The sequence below is a fragment of the Choristoneura fumiferana genome, chromosome 24 (assembly GCF_025370935.1).
Source record: "Choristoneura fumiferana chromosome 24, NRCan_CFum_1, whole genome shotgun sequence".
Taxonomy (NCBI): Eukaryota; Metazoa; Arthropoda; class Insecta; order Lepidoptera; family Tortricidae; genus Choristoneura; species Choristoneura fumiferana.
The window spans coordinates 14,183,071-14,207,330 of NC_133495.1; the positions used below are offsets into that span (position 1 = coordinate 14,183,071).

Sequence of the window (24,260 nt, forward strand, 5' to 3'; positions counted from 1 at the left end):
GCGAGTAGCGGAGCGGTCTTTCTCTGTTCATTACGTACGTGACGTTTGTAGCCAGATAGACATACACTTTCGTATTTATAATATTAGTAAGTACCTACCTACCTACCTACGGATTGTGTATTAATGTCGGAAATGTATATTAAAATAATACAATTGTGTATTTATATTGGCGGTAAAAAAACAAATAAAAAATTGAGAGAACAATACTACCAATAAGTGTAGGTACAAACCCGACCGAAAAGAAGACCCATACTATACCTATTTTTATACATAACATACATACTGCAATATTGCACTATGCTATACTATACTACACTACATACATACTTACGTAGATACTTACCATACATTAGTTATAGTTATATTATTTGACCGGCCGGCAGCCGGTTCCAGTGCACCAACATTATAAGCGAAACACCTGTCCTAAAAAGTTGTAAACCATAAGCTTTATAAACACGTAACACTTAAACTAATACCTATTTTCAGCCTATACTTTCGTTTTATTCATTATAAACTCATCGAATCAATTAAATTACCAAGTATTTAATAAAAATAAAGAAAACGATTTCATTTGTTTCTTGCTTGAAGTTGGCTGAATTGGATAGAAAATGGCGATGGCGTTACCGGGTCGACCAATAGGAAGAGCGCTCGTCAGGCCAGAGATGTGACAGACTCGATGCAATTATTTTAAGTCGATATCGATAACTAGATTACTTTAATAATGAATTTTACATCTACACTAATTATTTATTCCTTAAGATGTGGACATATTCGTGAAAGAATGGTCTATCAAATTTTATTATCAACAGAAAAATACAAACAAAGTAATGTAGTAATTAATTTGTCCATCTGGTAGGATTTTAACTGTCGTGTAATTTTAGTATTACTCTGTGTGTCATGTTGGTGTGCCGTGAAAATAACCGTAGTAGTGGCCTCTCAAGCAGAGGGTCGTGGGTTCGCACCTCGAAGTTTCTTGAATTTTATGTGCGGCACTACATATAAAGTTTACCATGAGCTTTACGGTGATGAAAAAGATCGTGAGGAAACCTGCACACACATGCGAATAGATTCAATAGTGTGTGTGAGTGAATCCTAATCAACACTAGGCCCGCGTAGGAACTATGGCCCAAGCCCCCTCCTGAGAGGAGGCCTGTGCCTTGCAGTGGATGGTATAAATAGGCCTGATGGAGATGAAAAATAATTGAAGTGGATTTAAATCCGAAATGTGAAAAAAAAACAACTCTTTTCTGACGACCGATTTACTTATATTATGAAATAGACTTTTCAGGGTTCCGTAAACAAAATGAAACTAGTTTCATCCGTCGGTCCCTCCGTATGTCGCAGGCATTTTACTCAAAAACTACTGGACGTAGGTAAATTGATGAAATTTGGAGTATAGGTGTCTTATGTTGGCCACTTTAGTAGTCCAGTCCGTTGTTAAGAAGTCAATCCTGCCTGACACGTGTCACTTCCATACTGAATACGTCAAAAAACAAAAACATTGACGTATTAGTAGGATTCCATTTGTAGCATTCGAACATGGCGGATGTAGACAATATCTAATTTTGCTATTTCAGTTTCTTTGGCTAGTTGAAGTATAATTTTGATAGTGTTTTATGCGGCGATTAACCTTAAAAGTGAACAGTGATCACAAAATTCTATATTTCTCTCGTGTCTGACATTTTTTAATGCGCAAGTTGTGTCCACGTGGTTTCTGGAATTTTACTATCAAGTTGCAAAAACAACAACCACCGTACAACGTCCCTCTCAAAGAGAGTTTACTTTGACACTGGCGAAATTGTCCTATTAATTAGGACAGTAAAGCCATATTTTAAAAGAGAAGAAGACGTATTAGTACCAGGATGACAGGTGTCAAGATTGACTTCTTAGCGGCGGCAGACTACTATACTTAGTTTGGGTATTATAGAGGGGGGGGGGGGGTGGTACCACTCAAAAACGTACCGCACATATTTAAACCGCTTTTAAAAACATTTAGGCTGCAGAAAAAAAAAATAGGTATTTTCGGACATAATCGCTCCGAAAGTAGCAAAAATTGTGCCCTTCTCTCCTATCTTCCTAACCGCATGTTCAAAAAATATTACGACACACATAGGTAAAATTAAATAAATACTTTCAACCAAAACTGGTTTTAAAATGGTCGTTTTTGTGATTTTCAACAAAAGGACGTTTGCTGGCAAAATTTTTAAGCATTTTTTAAGTAACTACGTAAGCTACGGAACCATACACTGAGCATGGTTCTACGATGCTCGTGGCCAGTTTTTTTCTTGTATTTTTTTTAGTTTTTATTCATCTTACTAACCACGAAGAAGTAACCTGATCCACTAAATCCAGCTCCGATATCGGAACCGTCTTCGCTTATTGACTCCCACTCCTTTATTGAATTCGATTTTCTGACCGGTTTGATCCTCATATATCGTGCAGCATCTTGTACCGCATATATCATGGGCAGTGTTCAGATGAATTATTCGGATTTTTGCCTGCAGCTATGTTTCACTACCGTACTTCGCGCAGGCGTCAGTCATTTCATCCTCACCACCTTGATGATTGGCAATCTAGTACCGTCCGCTTTAAGCGAAACTTTTTTCAACACACGACTGAAGTATGGAACCAGCTTCATGCGACAGTGTTTCCGGAGGTGTACAACTTAGGGATCTTTAAAAAACGAGCCTATCAGTCTCTCAAAGGGCCGGCAACGCACCTGTGATACCCCTCGTGTTGACAGGTGTCCATGGGCGGCGGTGATTGCTTCCCATCAGGTGACCCGCATGCTCGTTTGCCCCCTCTTATATTGCATGCATTGCATGGGCTGTAGATCCCACGAGCTCAGCTCATTAGGTCCGTATAGCTGGAGTTTTCAGATTTGTTCACGACGCCTCACGATGTTTTCTTCCCTAATAATGGCAAAGTTCAAATGTATCTAATTTCGCACACAAATTCCTCCTCCTTTTTTTGATGCTCTATTTGACAGGCAGTAAGTTAAATAACTAGTTACTGCGACTTTTATAATATAATGCACATTGTGATATATATAGACAAATAATGTGTGGGTGTGTCGCATTGCGACACTTTCTATCGATATACCAAGTGTTGCCCATCACTAGCCCGGTCGCTCATCTACGTAGCTAGCGCGAAACGAAATTCGTCGTATTCTTCAACAAGCTACCACGAAAGTACGTGGTGCGTGCGGAGCAAACAGATTTTATAGTGTTAAGTAATTTAATAAGTTATATTCAACAAAATGAGGGAAATCGTGCACATTCAAGCTGGACAGTGCGGCAACCAGATCGGCGCTAAGGTAATTCGCCATTCTTTTGTTAAGATTTAAAGTGAAAACTAATTCGGATTTCGAATCTCCGGCCGGCATTTTGTGACCGGTGAAATTGGCTATATACTGAGAATGACATCATTCTTTGCTCTTTAAGCGTTAATTAATTTATATCAGTGCTAATGTTTATTAGCTTAATGTTAATACTAAGATTTTTTGAAAATATGAGTGGGTGTGGTCGTTTGAAGTGGAAACACAAGTAGCTATAGTAACTAACAGACCAGGTAGTAATATCCTTTGTTGTCGAATTCGACACCACGGCCAACTTTTTAACATGCCACGTTTTATTCATCATAGTGCTATTGTATTTTGTTTGGAACCACACTTTTGTAAGTATTGATCGGTCGAAGCGACGGTAAGGCGGTGACTGAAATGAAGTCTCCTTCCACGTGTCGCCATTTGCTGCATCTCGCAGACCCCTCCTCAGTTTTCTTAGAATCTTTTTGCTACGTGACCGACCGGCATTATGCGGTATCTAATCGAATGCAGTGAATCTGCGTGTTGTCAGGTGGAACTATTTGTTGCCGACGTCAAACTTTATCTTGATAACAAATGCATAATAAATAGGTACTTACCTAATCTGTTTAATTATTTATACATTGGATAATAACCCGATAGCTTGTGCTTATTACTTATTCTGTGCCGACATTTTAAAAGCCGGATGATACCTATCTTAATTATTTTAATCCGACGCTTCCTTCATGAAAATCCGTTATAAAAATGGAACGCGTATGTTTTGAACCCTACTCAAGGTTATTTACGCTGGCCGCGATAAGGGCCGACCAATCGACAGCCTCTATTTGTAACGTTCAAATTTTAATTGTACAGCGAATAAAACCGTTATACCAACAGATGGGGAACATGCTCGATTTGTACGTATTTTTGTATTTAGAAAGAAAGAAAATAATTTATTTATAACAGCAATGACACATAATTAGTAAAAATAACAATAAGAAGTGTTGCCGCTATAAAAAGGATGGAGGAGGATTTAGGACTTGGGAGATAGGTAATTAGGATATTTTATTTCATGCTCGGAGATACTAAGCAGCAATAAGGTTTAACGTAGCGTAATGTGATATTAATTTATTTTATAGAAAACGTTTTGTCGTAGGTACTTCTCGACTTTATGGCAGTCTGCCGCTTGGTCGCAAAAAGCTCAATAAAAAGCGTTTCAAATTGATGACAGATTCTATTATTCAAGTCAAGTCTAGACTATTCATTCAGCCGCAGAATGTCTTGAAAAAAATGTGTGTAGGTAAATTTATTCTTGGTCATAAACTGAATATCCAATTGGTATCTTAAAAAAAACCTATAAGTGAAAAAACTGGCTCAATGAACAGACTTTCCTTTCGTACCAATTTAAATCATCAAAAACAGCGACCAATTAAGAAAATTTGCACAATTACATAGTTGACTTGTTAGAAAATGCACGAGATAGCAAGCTAGCTGGAATCTCGTAGCTGTGGGTCGTTGAACCGTCTTCCGCGTGTTAAAATAATCCACCAGCGCGCGGAAACAACGTTTTATGACTGATACAAAGGTTCAGTTTTATAGCGGAGTGCAATGACCAAAATAGCAAGTTGAGCAATATCTTTCTAGCCTGAGCAAAGAGTCTACCTGCCTATCTACTAACTTTTTAACCGGGACTCAGTAGTGAAGGGGTTGGATGGATACCTTTGACCTACCTGTCAAATTAAAAGATTTCATTATGATCAAATTTGTGATGCTTGTTCTATCCGGAATAGACTATCCCGTCAGACCTGCCTGCGCATCGAAGAGTAAATGTAGGAAAATACCTACCTATTTCTGGACAGATGTTTAGCATGTTCAAAACAAATGATTCATTAGTTCTTATAATAATATTGTCTTTGCTTTCCTGTTTTTCGCATCAATTGTAGGTGTAGGTTACAATTTACATCTACAGCCACCTAGACCTAGGCGGTTTCGTATTTCGAGCACAGCTAGTTACAAAGTTTGTCCAACAGAGTACAGTCGGTGCCCTAACATAAGTATCCACTTTTCTATGCAACTAGTCCAGTATGAAAAAGTGGATACATCATCTATTTACTAATCTCAGACTTAATTCGATAAACGATAGTCATATCAGCCACTTGATCAGGAGTAATAGACAATTTTGTTCAGTTTCAAAGTAGATTAGGTACCTCTCTATTAGGGTTGCCACCTTTTTTTAGGGCGAATAAAGTATTTTTTCATTTTAGAAGGACAAAAATAAAGTACACAGAATAAAAAAAGAGTATTTATTATTTCTCCTTAAAAGTGGATACCAGTTTATTTAGTCTCATAAGTACTCATAACCAGTAACGAGCCAGTAAGAATAAGTTTTACGTAAATAGAGTATTTTTGCGTACTTTATTGGTGTCGTAGATTATAAAGTACGCCTACATGAAAAAGAGGACAATACTCTATTTTAGAGTACGGGTGGTAACCCTACTCTCTATCCAAATCTGCTAAAAAAAACACTAGTTACTGTCATACTCTCATTGTTTGTGTTGATCCCCTACATTAGATAGGTAGGTTATTGACTAGACTAGAACTTCTCCGTTTTACTTTATAATTGTATACCTATATAAGAAAAAAACTAGGTACCTAGTAAATTGGTGTATTAGAAGGCACGCCGGTAATTGTTAATTTCTAATCAATCGCCGTGTAAAAAACTTGACTACCAGCCAAGTCTCTTGAAAGAATGTAATATCCCGGAAAAGCATTTTTTCCAGCACATGGCATTGTGCCAACGTGTGATATCAGATGTTTGCCTTAAGAATTTGGTGCAGTAGGTATTTTTAGTAAATCCTTTAAAATCTGACTAGCCACTTAATTAACAGGAAGTCGGTTGTTAAAAAAACAATAACTCGTTAATCCAGTCTAGAAAATGCATGAATCAACATGACATGCCTATTCTCGGGTATTTGAAGATGCTTATAAATAATAGCCAACAGATGAGAATAGTACCTACCATTGAAGTCTTCGATGAATCAATGAGCAATTTGTTTTGCCACAGCATTCCACTCCATCTAAACATAAATCATTCTTTGCTATCTAATCGATCAAATTAATTATTAGTATTGTTGATGTTATCAAAAGAAGCACTCACGGAGCTGTTGGCTCACGGTTGAGTAGAAAGGCGCTCGATCTTGCGATAACATCTGTGCGCAATTTCATGTTAATGCATGAGTATTGTACGAAGTGGCATGGAGAATTATGTTTATTTCGTCCCACTAAGCCGGCGTCGAGTCCGACCCGGCGCCCCTTGATTTACGGACTGACAGTCCGACAAGGCGAAGCTCCAAAATAAGAAACTTGCCTTGCGCTCTCCACTTATATGGTGCCGTTACATAAAGCCACGAAAGTGGGCGGTCATCTTACTTACGGCGACTTTTTGCAGCAATTTGCGCAACGACTGATTCATGTCGTTTACAGTAACCCCCCAGCCTTATACGGCTAATTTAATGCATCTGTAAGATCGATAATGTTACGCAAATGTATTATGCCCTCAAAAATATGTTAATGCGGGGACGACCTCAGCGTTTGTTTCGAGCGTTGTCGCCTAGGCGACGAATGAGTCATCCTATCCCACACGCACGCGGTACCAGCCTGCGCTTTTCTCTACATTTGGAATGGGAGGAAAGAAATGAGGAATAAAAATACGTAATATCAGGATTACTTACATAGTGATTTGCGGTAACTAACAGTTTGCTTGTATTGTTACAGTTCTGGGAGATCATCTCTGACGAGCACGGCATCGACCCCACCGGCGCCTACCATGGCGACTCGGACCTGCAGTTGGAGCGCATCAATGTATACTACAACGAGGCCTCCGGCGGCAAGTACGTGCCCCGCGCCATCCTTGTGGACCTGGAGCCCGGCACCATGGACTCGGTGCGCTCTGGTCCCTTCGGACAGATCTTCCGCCCCGATAACTTCGTGTTCGGACAGTCTGGTGCTGGTAACAACTGGGCCAAGGGCCACTACACTGAGGGCGCAGAGCTCGTAGATTCAGTCCTAGACGTCGTGCGAAAAGAATCAGAATCCTGCGACTGCCTACAAGGTTTCCAACTTACACACTCGCTCGGAGGCGGCACTGGCTCCGGTATGGGCACACTCCTTATTTCCAAAATCAGAGAAGAGTACCCAGACAGAATTATGAACACATATTCAGTTGTCCCATCGCCTAAAGTATCAGATACAGTAGTAGAACCTTACAACGCCACCCTTTCAGTCCATCAACTAGTCGAAAACACAGACGAAACCTACTGCATCGATAACGAGGCTCTCTACGACATCTGCTTCCGCACGCTCAAACTGTCCACTCCCACGTACGGCGACCTCAACCACCTGGTGTCGCTCACAATGTCCGGCGTGACCACGTGTCTGCGATTCCCCGGTCAGCTAAACGCGGATCTTCGCAAGCTCGCCGTGAACATGGTTCCCTTCCCGCGTCTGCACTTCTTCATGCCTGGCTTCGCTCCCCTCACGTCTCGCGGCAGCCAGCAGTACCGCGCGTTGACCGTGCCCGAGCTGACGCAGCAGATGTTCGACGCCAAGAACATGATGGCGGCGTGCGACCCGCGCCACGGCCGCTACCTCACCGTCGCCGCCATCTTCCGCGGCCGCATGTCCATGAAGGAGGTCGACGAGCAGATGCTCAACATCCAGAACAAGAACTCGTCGTACTTCGTGGAATGGATCCCGAACAACGTGAAGACCGCCGTGTGCGACATCCCGCCGCGCGGGCTCAAGATGGCCGCCACTTTCATCGGCAACTCGACCGCGATCCAGGAGCTGTTCAAGCGCATCTCGGAGCAGTTCACGGCCATGTTCAGGCGCAAGGCCTTCTTGCATTGGTACACCGGCGAGGGCATGGACGAGATGGAGTTCACGGAGGCCGAGAGCAACATGAACGACCTGGTGTCCGAGTACCAGCAGTACCAGGAGGCCACCGCCGACGAGGACGCAGAGTTCGACGAGGAGCAGGAGCAGGAGATCGAGGATAACTAAGCTCGCCCTCCCCCCTCGCCACCATCACACTACCCCAGTCCCCGTCGCGCGCGATCCGCGTCGCGCGTGACACCATTTCTTTTGCTTCTATAGTATTTTTACAGTACTTTTTTACAATGTTTTTGACGTTTAGTTCCCCACCTCGCTAGGGAGTACACATTGATGTTGCGATGCATGAATAGCGGTTACATTCCCGGTTGTTTTCCTTGACGAAGGGCGGCTCTCTCTAATGTTTATTTCTGAATAAACAGTTCCCGAAATGACGTGGCCCCTTCACCGACCATCGTATGGTGCTCACAACAAGCGACACGAAAGGAAAAGATCTTTTTGATAAGGCTGAACTTTGAGTTTTTAATACCTAAGTTAATTATTAATTCTTTGTAACCAGTGTGATGCGTCTTTTATTGGCTTTTTTACTAAAAAGCTAATTGTCGTACAATTTTTCGAAGTCGATCAAAGTTTTTAATTATTATATTCCAGCTGGTGAATAATAAAAATACATTGAATTTATGAATTTGTTTTATTCCGTCGAGGTCCATAAAAAGTAAACAATACATCAGAGGCTCTCAAGCAATTTCAGTGTGCGCCGCATTAAAAATTTAAGCACATACCACGGCGCTCGAGGGCGCTGTGGCGTAGTTTGGCCATCGCTGCTGTACATAAAGCTGCACAATCAACGATTGAAGCATTTCAATTCGAACAATTGCATTTGTTAATTAACAGGCATGACTCATTCATTAGCAACTGATAGCCGTACCGTAACAACACTCCGATAAAATTTATTCCAGCTCCACTCAATTAGGAGTATATAGCCATTAATAAATTAATCTGCAAATCTAGTACAATGAAATCTTAATCCGTAGTTAATGTAGAATGTAAGTCGAATGCTTTGGCATGCGCTGCATCCGGGGCTCATACTTCCTTGTCGAGTACTCCAACGGCACGGAATATATAATAGCCAACGGGATCTCTCAAGGTAGCTAGTGCATTATAATGCTGTAAATTTATGTCAGAGGAGAGGATCCGGATTAATGATTTTACCCATGAAGTTTACAGACCTACAGAGGTAAAATTTACATGGCCGTAAATGACAGTCTTCGATAATAATATACATAGAGCTATATGTGCTTAGTGGTTTTTGTTTGAATTCGGTATCACTTGAAGTGTGTCCGGCAAGAGGACTCATACTGATAAAGTTGTATCTACCTAGATAAGAACACCTTTGAATTGATCATCCATCTCTGTGTCCGCCCCAAAGGCGATGTTTTTGATACGATACGATATCGATTAGCAAACGGAATTCTCAGAATAGTAGTAACTTGGTGTGAGGTAATCGTGTTTATTGATTGGTCGGTGTGATTCACCCGAAGATTATTCCTCCCACCCAAAATGGTATGGCTGTGGTACCTCCACAAAACTTGTTTGGGAAAAGGCAAGATGTTCGATGTCAAGTCACGTAGCGATTCCAGCGTATTAGGAGTCTATAAGTTAAGTATAGGAAAGGAAGTCGCGCCACATTTCCTACCAAAGCCGGTCACAGTACCTACGCAGAGCTACGTCAGCAGACATAATTATATTAATAAAAATTTATTCCGCTATTTCTAAATTATCGCCAACGCCAAATTGAGACACTTTTATGTGATCAAATACAGTTTCTACAGTTTCATCGCTAATTCTACCGGCATCTCTGAGCATTTTAACTAGTTTTCCTAATGTTAAAAGCGAGTGAACTCGAACCCCATTCCTTTTGAGTATACTAGCGCCACCTTGTTCACGATCAAGAACTATTACGGCATCAGTAACAATCAAGCCTTCGTCTCGCAGTGTGCCAACTGTTTCTAGTAGACTGCCGCCAGATGTCACTACATCTTCTACGACGAGGCATTTTTGTTTCGGCTGGAAGATTCCTTCGAGAATTTTCTTGGACGCATACAATTTTTTTTCTTTCCTCTTCATTATCATAGGAGTATTGGAGTTGACAGACATAATTGCTGTAAACGGGAGGGCGGCGTATGGCACTCCACATAAAATGTCGTGCTCTATTTCGTCAGCCAAGTTCTGTAGGTGCAACACGACTGCCATCTGTGGAATAAATTAAAAATTAAAATACTTAGGTAGACTTAGTGCATTTTTAAAGAGAGTTCACTAGATGGGGCTGGCGGTGATTGGCGAAATTAACGGTCACCGCTAGATTTTCGTGTCGCAAGCATATTATTTTTTAGCGTTAGTGCATACCTATTTCCTCAAAGTATTTCAAAGAAAAAAACTAGTGTACGTAAGTGTAGAGGTACTATAGTATTTTTTTATCGATGGACTAAAATAAGCCAATATATACCCGAGGTGGTTAGCGAGGGTGTCTATTTATCCAAGGGTCTCGAGGTGAAAACTCTATTTTTCACTTCGATTGCGAGAAAAAATAGTCATTTCTGTGAAAGAATTAATGAATACGTTTCTTATCCAGTCCATAAAACTTGCATAGGTTTTTAAATAAATCTTTCTAGATTTCGGCGGCAAAAGATTATCAATTATGTCTTTTGCTCTTTGCTCGACCTCGACATCATAATTTTCACTATCACTTGACGACATTGTGAGAATAATCGATTTATTTTTCTCTCTCTCTGACACTTATACTATTTAATACGAGAGCGAGAGGGGCCGCACGACACGAACTTCGAGTTTCGAGTTTCGTAGTAGCCCTGCTGGCCGGACTACCAGGATGTTACTGCCAGATTATTGTATTGTCACGCGATTTACACATGTATGCCAAATTTCAGCTCAATCGGTAACCGGGAAGTAAATCAAATTTAATTTGCAAGATTTGATGACAAACATCGGGACAGTAAATAAAAAGCTAAATAAAAACTTGTAAGAAACCCAAATTTTGACAGGGCAACTCTTCCTCTTTTTCCAAACCCTTTTTCACCTCAGTGACCCTCCTATCCTCTCTTTCGTTGCCAAAGTTCTCCAGAGCCCAAGCGGGCCCTACGATCATTATGTTATTATGAGCCATTTGATTTAGAAAATGGGTTCTCTGCAATGGAAAACGTACATTTGCCAGTTGCAATAACGTACCGATTGGAATGCAGTCTGTAACGGCCCTAAGGTTATGGTCGTGGCACATTGGAGGAATGTAATTTAAATTATTTCAAAAACATAAAAAAACAAGGTGGTACGCATTAACTTCCGTAAATTATAAAACACGTGTACCTAGTTACGTATGTTGATTCACTGTGACGTTATCGGTATAGAGTACACGGCTAAAAACATTAGAAAATTGATGAAATAGTAGTTTATGCAACTGTTACGTAATAAGGGTCCTTAAAACACGAGTGTGGTTTTATGAAACGAGCAGTAGCCGAGTTTCACGTAACGTCACGCCGTGCGATTTTTTGTTTGATTGACCAAAGAAAACATACGTGACCAATATTTTCTAATAATAACTATGGATAGTCGAGTTCATAAAATTGTGAGCAAACATTTTATCAAAAATATCTGAACACGATTCTACGCCGTTAACAGTAGAGTCGTGTTCAGATATTTTTGATCTTATTTTTGCTCACAAGTTTATGAACTCGACTGTACTAAATTAAATATTTTTTTTTACCAAGGAACTATCCAATCCCTGACATAAAATCTGTGATACTCCTGTATAGTTTCTAGCCTCTTTTCGACCAACGTAGGTACTACTACTTTAACTTACTACTAAAATAATTTGAAATACTTTTAAGAAGCTATTTTGACTGGAAGCTAACTGGAAATTATCATTTTGTCGTCTGAAATCTGTTACAAATTTAGAAATAGAACGGCGGGACATGCACAAATTCCTTTTCAAAAAACCAACTTCAGTCGGACACTCCAAAAAATAATTATCCGATTTTGATACGTATGCCTTTAGGATAAGATTCACATATGAAATAGAAGCGATTTGAGGTAGCATGTATAATATTGTTTTTAGTTTACCTTATTTTATTTGAATGCATCTTGAACGTGTATTTATTTATGTAGATTTGAGAACGCGACGGATATTTGTTAGGGACAGTCGAACTGTACGGGTGACACTCTTCGCCGGCTCGGATAATACCGACATGGAAATACCGACCCTGTTTTTTGTGTACGGTCACGTACGGTCAACATCAAAAGTAGCTGGTTACTTTTCAACTCTGTCACATTAACACGTTTGTCAATCTTGTATGGCGCTAAGTATACGTGGCCTTAAAATGACAAAGTACAAAAGTAGTTAACCAGCTACTTTTGATGCTGACTGTACACGCCCATAGAAACTGACATGAGCTTCTATGGGCGTGTACACGAAAAACAGGGTCGGTATTTCCATGTCGGTATTATCGGGCCGGGAAAGAGTGCCAGTCACCCAAACTGTATCACGTTCACGTACCAGGGAACCCTGTGCTACTAATGTCACGTTGACATCCCATACATCTGCCAATGAAATCATAGCGAAATTGATTATGAAAAGGTTCCTCGACTTGTACAAGTTGTTGGCCACACTTTTTTGTGATAAATTTGTATGGAAACACGAACATCGCAAACGTTCCGCCAGAGGCGCTGTTCGTGTTTCCATACAAATTGAGATTTTAACGCGAACGCGATCGAGACGTATTTTGCAACCGAAAACTTACATTAAGGGTACTGTACCCTAACGCTACACTAGCGCCTCTAGCGGCGAATTCATACGCGATAGCCCTCATTATTTATTATGTTGCTTAGTAAATTGGTCAGATTTCCTTACGATGATTTCCTCTCCTGTAAAGCTTAGGTGCGAGACCGGATTTGAACTCACGATTCTGCTTGCGCTCGGGCCATCGGTAAAACACTAGCTAGGCCACCGCGTCAGTCAATGTTAGAATAATAGATATAAGATAGTTTTAGTTTTCTTTTCTTTTGTAACAAATTACTTGATTTTTTTACATTTCGTGCTTAAATAAATAATTTTGAAACAAAAACAATTCAAATTGAAAATACAAACTGAAATATAGATGCACGGAAAAACTAGAAAAATAAGACCAACACTGGGAATCGAACCTAGGTCCTCGTATTCCGTACCGCGTGCTATACCGCTACACCACTGTTGGTCAACACCAACCAACCAACCAAGCAACCAAGGTTGACCAACAGTGGTGTAGCGGTATAGCACGCGGTACGGAATACCGAGACCTGGTTCGATTCCCAGTGTTGGTCTTATTTTTCTAGTTTTTCTGTGCATCTATATTTCAGTTTGTATTTCAATTTAGGTTTTACGGGATGACAGTAAAAGTAATAATTTGGAATTGAAATAAAAAATACAAAAATACATAATGGTTTTTAGACAAAATCGGGCCATCGGAACACTAGCTAGGCCACCGCGTCAGTCAATGTTAGAATAATAGATATAGATAGTTTTAGTTTTCTTTTCTTTTGTAACAAAACTTGGTGCTTAAATAAATAATTTTGAAACAAAAACAATTCAAATTGAAAATACAAACTGAAATATAGATGCACAGAAAAACTAGAAAAATAAGACCAACACTGGAATCGAACCCAGGTCCTCGGTATTCCGTACCGCGTGCTATACCGCTACACCACTGTTGGTCAACACCAACCAACCAACCAAGCAACCAAGGTTGACCAACAGTGGTGTAGCGGTATAGCACGCGGTACGGAATACCGGACCTGGGTTCGATTCCCAGTGTTGGTCTTATTTTTCTAGTTTTTCTGTGCATCTATATTTCAGTTTGTATTTTCAATTTAGGTTTACGGGATGACAGTAAAAGTAAAAATTTGGAATTGAAATAAAAAATACAAAAATATTCCAAAAAAACAATCTTGAAACAATTCATATACGCGAAGTGTAATGAGTGCAGGTGTTTTAGTATAAATTAATTTTAAATGCATAACCTTTTACTTTTAAAACATTCATTAAATTAAAATACAAAACATTTAAAATTTTACTGTTATTTTTTTTTCAGAAAAAGAAACAGATTACTTAGTAGAAATTATCGAATTAATAAAATTCTGATACCTACTAAACCCGGATTTTTAATCCCGTGGAAAAAATGTAAACAAAGGTGTTGCCGTTATCGAAAAACATTTTTACAACATTCAAGATATTTAATCTCGTACGTACGACGGTGCAAGGAGGGTAAAAATCTAATAAAAAGTAGATATAAAATTAGCACTAACTATTGAACGATTCGCGTTTTGGCATGTTTTATGCATCCTATAAACATGTGTCTATGTTTACGTTTTAGGTTTTTGATCCCGGATATTCCGTTAAAACTGTAACTTTTCCAGGTCAGACGTTTAGTCAAAGCAGGAAGCTTCGCGATGGAAGGAAGTGCCCGTTTTGAGAGGTGATGGGAAATAAGTAATTTGGCATCCTGTTCTTCTCTAATCCTCACTATACTAGGGTTGTCATACGTCCCGGTACGCAGGGAAATGTCCCGGTTTGAAGCATGTGTCCCGGCGTCCCGGCCGATAAGCAAATTGTCCCGGTTTAAAAATCATAGTTATTTAGTAAGGGGCTGGACTTGGTAAATAATAATATACCTACAATAAACGCGACTAACTAGCAGGCTTCAAAACATAGCCGATAACGTGAATTTTCCGCTTTGTAGCGAAAAACGTCTACGAACAGAGAACCTGACTGGCGGATTGCTGGCCTATGGTGACTGTGTTAAAAGTTGTTTCGTGTTTAGGCAAGGACTAAAACTTTAAAGTTACTTATTATTGTAATAAAAGTTCTTTTTTTCTATACCTTTACTACTTTTTCTTTAAATTTCCCGGTCTAAATGCCCACGCTTATGGCAACCCTACTTGTTAGCTGTAATTTTCATATGTTTTATGTACAATAAAGAGTTACAATACATTACAAAAAAAGACTAGGAATTAACGTATAGTCACTATACGTAAAATCATAGTCATATGAAAATTACAGCTAACAAGAGAAAGAGATGTACAAATGCGAACAAAGGGATCTCTTCCAGTTAACCTTTGAACGATTGAAAGGACAACAGAAACAAGAGTAGAAACTAAGTACAATGGAAAGATAAAAGAATCGAAATTTTTAAATTTACCTAAACAATACATCAAAAATAAATAAGTAAATACCTACACATACATATGGGTAAGTACACACTAATACAATAAATACTTAAACAATAAATTAATACTTGCATACGCTCCTAACGCCCAGAGTCCTTTATAAAGGACTTATTTTAATTTTAAATCAACCTCTATCATAAATGACATAAATGAAATGGCGTTAGGTTAGCTGGATATGGATGCATATATTATTTGAGTACCAATATCCTCCATATCCTCTAGGAAGCGGAAGTGGGCGGGCCATATTTGCCGTAGGTTCGATGGAAGATGGGGCAAAAAGTTGTTGGAGTGGAGACCACGAAAGGGGTTCAGGAATGTGGGGAGGCAGCCAGCAAGATGGACGGACGATTTGGTGCGAGCGGCTGGGAAGGACTGGATTCGGAAAACTCACGACCGCACAGAATGGTCTAAAATGGAAGAGACCTTTACTCAGCATTGGGTAGATCAAGGTTGAAGAAGAAGAAGAAGAGAAGGATTATTTGAGTTCCTCGCCTCAACTATCTTGTTTTTGACGAAAAGAAAAGTACAAACAAGAACTACAAAATTAAACGGTCCAACTCACGATTGGTTAGCAACGGTCCGACTTGTTTCGATCTACATTTATACTGGTCTGGCCATTCCTTTCATACAACCAAGCTAGTCCTTATGCTATGTTGCATTCTTACCATGATTGAAGGATGTGACACCACGACCCTCAGATCGAAGTATATGGGCGTCCTCCTTCCCTTCATCGCTTCTATGTCGCCAAGCTGCACTGCGCCGGCGTCGTACAGCTGCGCAGCTAGCTGCTCCAGTGACGCCATCTGTTGGTAAAAGAAAGCGATAATAATAGGGTTCTGTCAGGCTACTGTAAGTCAAATGAACCTCACGACACTAACGCCATCTAGCGATATTTTGCCTACCAAGAAAGTTTTTATGTTGTTAAGATTAAGAGATAAGCCAATATGTAATACATTAGGTATAGAAGTAGTAGTGAATTTACATTTGACGATGATGATAACAGATGTCATTTGCATGGTTCACTGTTGGAATGTATAAAATGAATATCGCATAATATTGTTACGCATAATTTTTTTAGTCGAAATAACGATATACCTAATTACCTAATCATCTTTTGGCATGATTTTTCCGAATAACATTTAAAAGCATAAACATTGAAAGCATAATCGTCACATAGACTAACATCAAACAGCATAAATACAAAAATACATACTTAATTAATTAATTCGCATCGTTACAAAAAGCATACTTAAATGTGTTTAATTACTTCAAAAAATTGTAATGTCGACCGAAATCATATCGAAACAAATAAAGAACCATAATCACGAGCCAGATGAACTACGAGAAAAGTTTAGTAGGTTGTGTGTTTTTACTACTTACTTGTTTTTGGTAACGAATTTCGGTCAGATATAGAAAGTGGTCGGCCGTTTCGGCGATTTAGAAATATATTTATTATTGTCTACATATTTATATTATTCATATGTTTAAGAACAAAAGCGAGGTCAACGCGGAGATCCGCTTCGCGGACCTCCTATTCCGCGTAGTTTGGGCGTTTCACGCCTGGACAACATACTTATCTAATCTAACCTAATTTATCAATCTAATATATTTAAACAAGCAATTCTTGTGTATATGTATATTACGGGGATCTCAAAAACGGCTTCAACGATTTTGATAAAATTTGGTATGTGGGGGTTTTCGGGGATGACAAATCGATCTAGCTTATTATCGAATTTTATCCCGAGCAAAGCCTGGTCGCCCAGGTACCTACTGTTTAATAGAATGGTACACTTTTGATGGTGTCTATGTCTGCTTATATGAGGAATCAGATAAAAACGAAATTCCTTTTTTTTCAGATTCAATGCGTCCGTAACAAATTAAAAGAAAATGCGGTATTAAATCCTGAAAAGAAGCCATACACATTAAAATATACAAAAAATAAACAAAAAATGCATAGTAACAACAAAACTGTGTTTAATTCATGAAAGGAACTGAAATTATAGTTTCTGAAAAATATGACAAATAATTATTAGCCTTAACAATAATTATGTATAATATTAGGGTTAATAGTAGGGTTAGGTTCGATTCCCGGTTATGTATGAAAATTAGATCAAAAAATTGTAATGCCATTTTTATTAAATCTAAAATCGAAGCCAATGGTTCCTAAAAACAGATTTCGCTATCTCATAGTTTCTGACTTCTCCCTACTGACCCATTTGGATTGATTACCCTGTATATTAGTCCAACTAAAATCATTCTAAAACCGTAATATGCCAAACAAAGTAGTGGCAAAAGTATTACTATGCGACTGTACTATCATGCTTATACAAATAATGCCAAATGATTTGCATTTCATGACAACTCTTAATCTTACCGTTTTTCGGGTTCAGAAGCCAAAATGGCAAAACGGAACCCTTATAGTTTCATCATGTCTGTCTGTCTATCTGTCTGTCTGTCTGTCCGTCCGCGGCTTTGCTCAGGGACTATCAATGCCAGAAAAGCTGTAATTTTGCACGAATATATATGTATACTATGTTGACAAAATGGTACAATAAAAAATGCAAAAAAAAATTTTTTGTGTACCTCCCATAGACGTAAAGTGGGGGTGTTTTTTTTTCTCATTCAATCTTATAGTGTGGGGTATCGTTGGATAGGTATTTTAAATCATTAGGAGGTTGCTAAAACGGTTTTTCGATTCAGTGATATGTTTGCAAAATATTCAACTTTAAAGTGCAAATTTTCATTAAAATCGAGCGTCCCCCCCCTCTTAAATCTAAACCCGAAGGTGGAAAAATTAGAAAAAATCAGGATGTTAGTAAGTATATCAAACTTAAAAGGAAAACTATAACGGCTAAGATTTCTTGAGAATTATTAGTAGTTTATGGGGCTGTTTCACCATCCATTGATTAGTGTTAACTGACGGTTAAATGTGATGCCGTCTCCGTCTATTCGAACAAAACAAATAAATAGAGACGGCATCACATTTAACCGTCGGTTAACACTAATCAATGGATGGTAAAACAGCCCCTAAGAGTAAATAGCAGCCTAAGGTATAAAATATACCTAAACTTGGAATATTCCGTACAAAATACGAAATCCTTAGCAAAATATTACTTATTTTTTTCGTAATGGCTACGGAACCCTATTTCGGGCGTGTCCAACACGCTCTTGGCCGGTTTTTGTTAGGTTATACTACAAGTTGAAAAAAAAGAGATTTTCACGTGTCCATTCTAATTTTGAACCTTTAGACGAGCAATTCTCAATTTATATATTTAACCATATCGTAAATACAACAAACTGAGACAAATACAAAATTCGGAAATTTCGGAATCGGTTTCCCCACATAGGTATATATATCGAAATCTAATGATTTGTGAGTTTTCGGGTACACACATCTATATAAATGAAAAAGAACTCCGAGCAAAGTTCCATCACCCAGGATGTTACAAAAGGTATATACTTAGTAAGTAGCAGCCTGTACTGTATCTGCGTGTTACTTGCATTATCATATTTATTTATCATCAAAACTAGACATATTCGTACCAAAATTTCAAGTCAATCTGACTAACATCAGAACTTCGAATTTCAACTTGCAAGATTTGACCTTAACAAAACAACCTTAACGGCGAAAGATTGCCGCAAAAATCACCATATTCTAAAGCCTGGGGGCTACTACAAAGGTCAAAAATCTAAGTTCGTATCGTACCGTCCCTCTCATTCAAGTATTAAATAAAATAGCGTCAGCGGGACCGCAAGATACGAAGTTCGAATTTTGCACTTCTTAATATTGGGCCTATTTTTTATTGTACGAATGTGGATTTCGATGTCCCGATAGTCATATTAGTATGGCGTGCTTCGAAAACATTTCCATGATTGCGCAATCGAATATAAAATTTCGTAGGTCGCATAATACGTATTCGTTACGAACATGTCATGTTACGGATGTGTAACATAAACCTTAGTGATTACAGGTTGTATGTGTATGACGCCTTTGGGGATGGGAAACAGGCAGGCATATAATCGTGCATGCCATGCCATGGCATGCCGGTGCCTATAAGGCAAATAAAGTCACATGGCAATGAGGTGGAGGAACTGCATGAACACGCATATTTTGCATAAGCTTAGCTATCGTAAGGTCGCGGGTGAGCAAGGAAATTCTTTTAGTTCATTGATATGGACCTCCGCAAAGTAACGCCTGATTCAATAAATTGTTTATTATAATGTATTAATTGCGGTTTACTAATATGTTGCATAAAATCGAATCTCATAATTTCGTTTCTGATAACCTTTAGCAGAATTATCATATCACCGAATTACTTTTCGCATACAGTTTTTCTCATACTTCACATAATATCGATGAGAATAATTTTTATTAAGATAGAAATAAATCAAAACGCAGCAATAATACTAAATTTTACAAACTAAATTAAAAACTATATTAAAAACTAAACTATATCTAAAAAAAAAGCCCCTGCGGCATTGTGCCGAAGGTGCTGGCAGCATTTCCTCGGTGAATCGCTAGGCTAATTCTTTGAGCGAGGTAGCTGCCAGCTTTTTGGTCACCGGTGGCATCGATGAGCCTCTTAGAAATCTCTTTGAAGAGGCTTAGTGCTCCTGGGCCCCACGGACCAAGGGTCTCGACACCGAAAGGGACGAAAATTATATTCGGCGCCGAGACCACTATATTTGCTTATTTTCGCGGTTTCGGCTGCCTCTGCAGCGGCTGCTGCCCTTGTGGAGTCCGGTGGAGATGCGAAGGGGCTAGTGTGTCTACGCAGGTAGCATCCCATACCAGGACCCTTCCCATACTCCACGGGATCAAAGACATACCGTCTGGTCTCTTGCCGTCGTCTCTTAAAATACCCGACGGCTCCAGGAGAGCCGGCACGTTAGCCGACGCAAGAGACCGACGAATAATGTCGTTAAGGGCAGCGTGTCTCGCGAAGCGGCCCGCGCTCTTCTGGCAGGAGAGTCCGTGGTGTTCAAGCCAGTCTACATCGCTTCCGCAGGGGCAACGATGTGGAGCGCAGACCAGGACCCCAAGACGTAGGCAAACTGCGAAACGGAGAGTATTGGGGTCGAGAAAAGTGCTAGTGGTTGCGGATGGGTGTGCGTGGAGCCAGAAACCAGCCTCTTTTGTTCTTACTGCTATAAGTCTGGCTCGATCTGCGGAACAACACTGAACAAGAAGGGAGTCAGCGGTTAATTTGCAAATTGTGTCGTCCCAGCACCTTTGAAAATTTGGATTATCGGGAAAATTTTGGCCAGGGCAAGCAATTCACCAGGCACTTTTTGCATCCACCAAGCCCGATGACTATGATATGAGATGAGACTAGACGAGCTATGGGCTGACGACAAAAAAGCCTGTAAAGCTACACTAGAAATTTTGCGGATCCCTAGGCCACCGTATCGAATGGGAAGGGATCCTTGGGTCCAGGACTGCTCGTTTAGCTGAATATTAAGAATGGTTTCTAAATTAATTTTAATCAAAATGTCTATTTGTGATAAAAGATTTTGATTTTTCCAAAGAGGACAGCAGCGGAGCACATAAGTCAATTTTGGGACAAAAAGGCAAAATTTTCAGGACAATAGACATTTACGCTAGTAATATTATGTTTATGCTTGATACCGAGTTTTAGCGCGAGCGGAGCTCGGTTGCCCAGATATTAATATTATTATGTGTCATTACGGTTGCGAATCTGACACTGGCTCAGTATAATGCTGAAGCGTTAAAAACACCCAGCGTTGTTTTAATTGTAGTTCTATATTAACTTAACCTTTATTGGCAGCAGTAAGATTTTGGCGCTTCGTCGGTCGCTGCCGCGGCACGCTCGCTTCGCTCGCTCGGCTCGCGCGCTGTTGTGGTCGCAGGTCTAACCTAACCCAACCTACTATGTAGCTGCTGTTCTGTTCTGGCGCTTTTCCTGCTGCTGTTACAGCACGCTTACTTTGCTGGCCTTACTTTAACATTAACCCATTCTTATGGTAGCTGTTAGTTCCTTTAACTATGTCATTACGCCATGTTAAAGTCAGCGCTATTTAAAATTCCGTATAAATACAATAGTCCAACCAAACTAGTATTTTGCTATGCCGTTATGCCATATAAAAATCGGCGTTATTAATGTTCTGCTATTTAATATTCTGCAAAAGTATATTCGGCGATATGAGTGTTCTGCTATGTAATATTCTGAGAAATGACTATTATTCAAAAGTATCATTCGGCTAAAAAAAATTATGAGATCCTGTTATGCAAAATCGATATTATGCAAGATAAAGGGAACCCTCAGCACAGACATACTCTTCCGGATTATAATTTTTAGCTTATTTGGAATAATCGGATACATTTTGGTGAGTGTGCGCAGGAAAAATTACATGATCTCCATCCTTCCTCCATCTCCATTTTGCCAACGTACTTCCAGGCGGGGGAGCGTCTTCACACTTATGTAGTTAGCGTTCCATTGGTCCGCACAAAAAGCGGTTTGCTTTATATTTCATAATGCGAACTGCCAAGGAATCGAAATCGCTACCGTTGTCTGTATTTCCGGATAAATACAATCTAGGGTTCTTCAAGGCTAGAGTGAATAGGCTGTTACTGAACCAGTGAGATACACCTTTGGCCTCATCTGCACTTAATATCAGGTGAGATAGGGGTCAATCATGCACGGTCAGTTACATGTAAAAAAAAACCGGCCAAGAGCATGTCGGACACGCCCGAAATAGGGTTCCGTAGCCATTACGAAAAAAATAAGTAATATATTTCTAAGGATTTCGTATTTTGTACCGAATATTCCAAGCTTAGATATATTTTATACCTTAGGCTGCTATTTACTCTTAAACTACTAATAATTCTCAAGAAAACTTAACCGTTACAGTTTTTCTTGTAAGTTTGATATACTTACTACCATCCTGAATTTTTTCAAATTTTTCCACCCACCGGTTTAGATTTTAGAAGGGGAGGGGGGACGCTCGATTTTAATGAAAATTAGCACTTTAAAGTTGAATATTTTGCAAACAGATCACTGAATCGAAAAATTGTTTTAGCAACCCCTTAATGATTTTAAAAGACCTATCCAACGATACCCTACACTACAAGGTTGGATGAGAAAAAAAATCACCCCCACTTTACGTCTATGGGAGGTAAACAAAAAAATTTTAAATTTTTTTTAATGTATATTTGTCGGCGCAGTTTACATATAGGTATATTCGTGCAAACTTACAGCTTTCTAGCATTGATAGTCCCTGAGCAAAACCGCGGACGGACAACATGGTGAAACTATAAGGGTACCTTTTTTGCCATTTTGGCTACGGAACCCTAAATAACCGGTTTAATAGTTTTTATAGAAATCAGTAGGTACAAATATCTAATAAACTTTGTCCCTAACTAGGTATTGCGTTTAATGTCATTTTGCGTCTCTCAAGTTGGTGATCCAGGACTACCCTTCGCTCTTTTGCCGTTCTAAGTGATCTATTTTTATATACCACCAATTTTTGTATCTAAAGATCTTTGGTTATCATGGATACTTACTTACTCCTTGGAATTTATCTATTGTTGTCTATTCCATTCAGTCTTATTACCATTATAGCACCACGGGCGTGTGCAAACAGGCCAACCAATTGTAGAGTCAGGGACATACTATTCAATATAAATTAAATAGTTTAAATCGTCATACCACGAATTACGACTTTATAAATGGTACTTTAAGAAATGTAAGCATGCCATAGTTCGTCGAGATACTTATCTTGAAGGTTAGTTTTTTGTTGGAGCAGAATTTACATTTGCTGATACTGTGAATTTAATTGACGTACAGGAAAACAGAATCTTTGACTTGAGACGAGGCCCGGTAAATGACACTAAGTAAGGTCACGTGAACTGAGATAAGCGTTTGTAAGTAATTTTACTATAATCCATTCGTATCGTTATATTAACCAACGATAAAATTCACCACGAATTAAAAAAAAACGATTATTTTAAACAAGTTGTTTCTCGTAGGACGCCTGACCCATTTAAGTAGGTACCTTGCATAATGAAATAGCATTAACTTTTAGGCGTTCTCAAGACTATATTTGAATCAGTAATCATCAGTCATTTATTTTATCAAAGATGGTATGAGTATGCTGGCAATGTCCTTTAAAATCTTCAATTAAATAGTAGGTAAGCTTTTGATACTAAATAATCTATTTCACAAAACCTGCTTAAATTCGTTTGTGCTTTCCAGCTTAACAATGTAATTTATTATTTTTTTGACTTAGGTATTTTCTTGGCAAGCAATAGCAACCATTCTCATGATGAAACCTCTACCCAGAACTTGATAAGCTACGTGGGACTCGTATGATCTTATCACACAAAACTTAAAATGGTACGTCTTAGACATGTTCATAGTGTCAGTCTCCTATGAACTGACATAATGTATTAAACACTTAATGTTCAGCGATTGTCTAAGTTTTTGTGGTGACACAATTATTGGCTTCAAAAATCGATTTGAAACTTTGAGACACGAAGTCCAATGCCGCCAAACTACTCTTAACACTCTTCGCGTCTGTCTAACAACTTGTCACACAACCAAGGAAAGTAGGTAATTTTATTAAATTTCTGAATAAGATAGGTAAAATTTATAAAACTAGAATAATATTTAAGTATCTTAATTAATAATATGATAAAAGCAAGTAATAACTTACCTAGAAAAAATAAAACTATTAAAGTCACGAAACGATCACAAAACCGCGCGCAAATTCAATGTTGGCTGCAGCTTTTAACTTTTTAATAAGCAGGACCACGGCACGACACATACATCCTACTCGA

General features: G+C 39.0%; 2 protein-coding genes across 2 annotated transcripts; one reads left to right on the forward strand and one right to left on the reverse strand.

The window, feature by feature from the left end:
• Positions 1-3,147: 3,147 nt before the first annotated feature.
• Positions 3,148-8,872, forward strand: LOC141441835 (tubulin beta-1 chain). Its single transcript, XM_074106717.1, has 2 exons — positions 3,148-3,316; positions 7,076-8,872. Exons 1-2 carry the CDS (start codon positions 3,260-3,262, stop codon positions 8,360-8,362), a joined length of 1,344 nt encoding a protein of 447 aa, XP_073962818.1. The 5' UTR covers positions 3,148-3,259; the 3' UTR covers positions 8,363-8,872.
• Positions 8,864-24,260, reverse strand: LOC141441836 (uridine 5'-monophosphate synthase-like). Its single transcript, XM_074106719.1, has 3 exons — positions 24,137-24,260; positions 16,126-16,263; positions 8,864-10,444 (listed from the first exon to the last, which is right to left on the reverse strand). The coding sequence occupies exons 2-3, from the start codon at positions 16,261-16,263 to the stop codon at positions 9,950-9,952; spliced, it is 633 nt and encodes a 210-aa protein (XP_073962820.1). The 5' UTR covers positions 24,137-24,260; the 3' UTR covers positions 8,864-9,949.

What these genes read in the sequence shown, in the direction of transcription:
- LOC141441835 (XM_074106717.1), top strand. Translation starts at nt 3,260, where the DNA reads ATGAGGGAAATCGTGCACATTCAAGCTGGACAGTGCGGCAACCAGATC. An exon ending in GCAACCAGATCGGCGCTAAG is followed by an intron (nt 3,317 to 7,075) that starts GTAATTCGCCAT and finishes GTATTGTTACAG; the next exon opens with TTCTGGGAGATCATCTCTGA.
- LOC141441836 (XM_074106719.1), bottom strand. Translation starts at nt 16,263, where the DNA reads ATGGCGTCACTGGAGCAGCTAGCTGCGCAGCTGTACGACGCCGGCGCA. An exon ending in TGTCACATCCTTCAATCATG is followed by an intron (nt 10,445 to 16,125) that starts GTAAGAATGCAA and finishes TTTATTCCACAG; the next exon opens with ATGGCAGTCGTGTTGCACCT.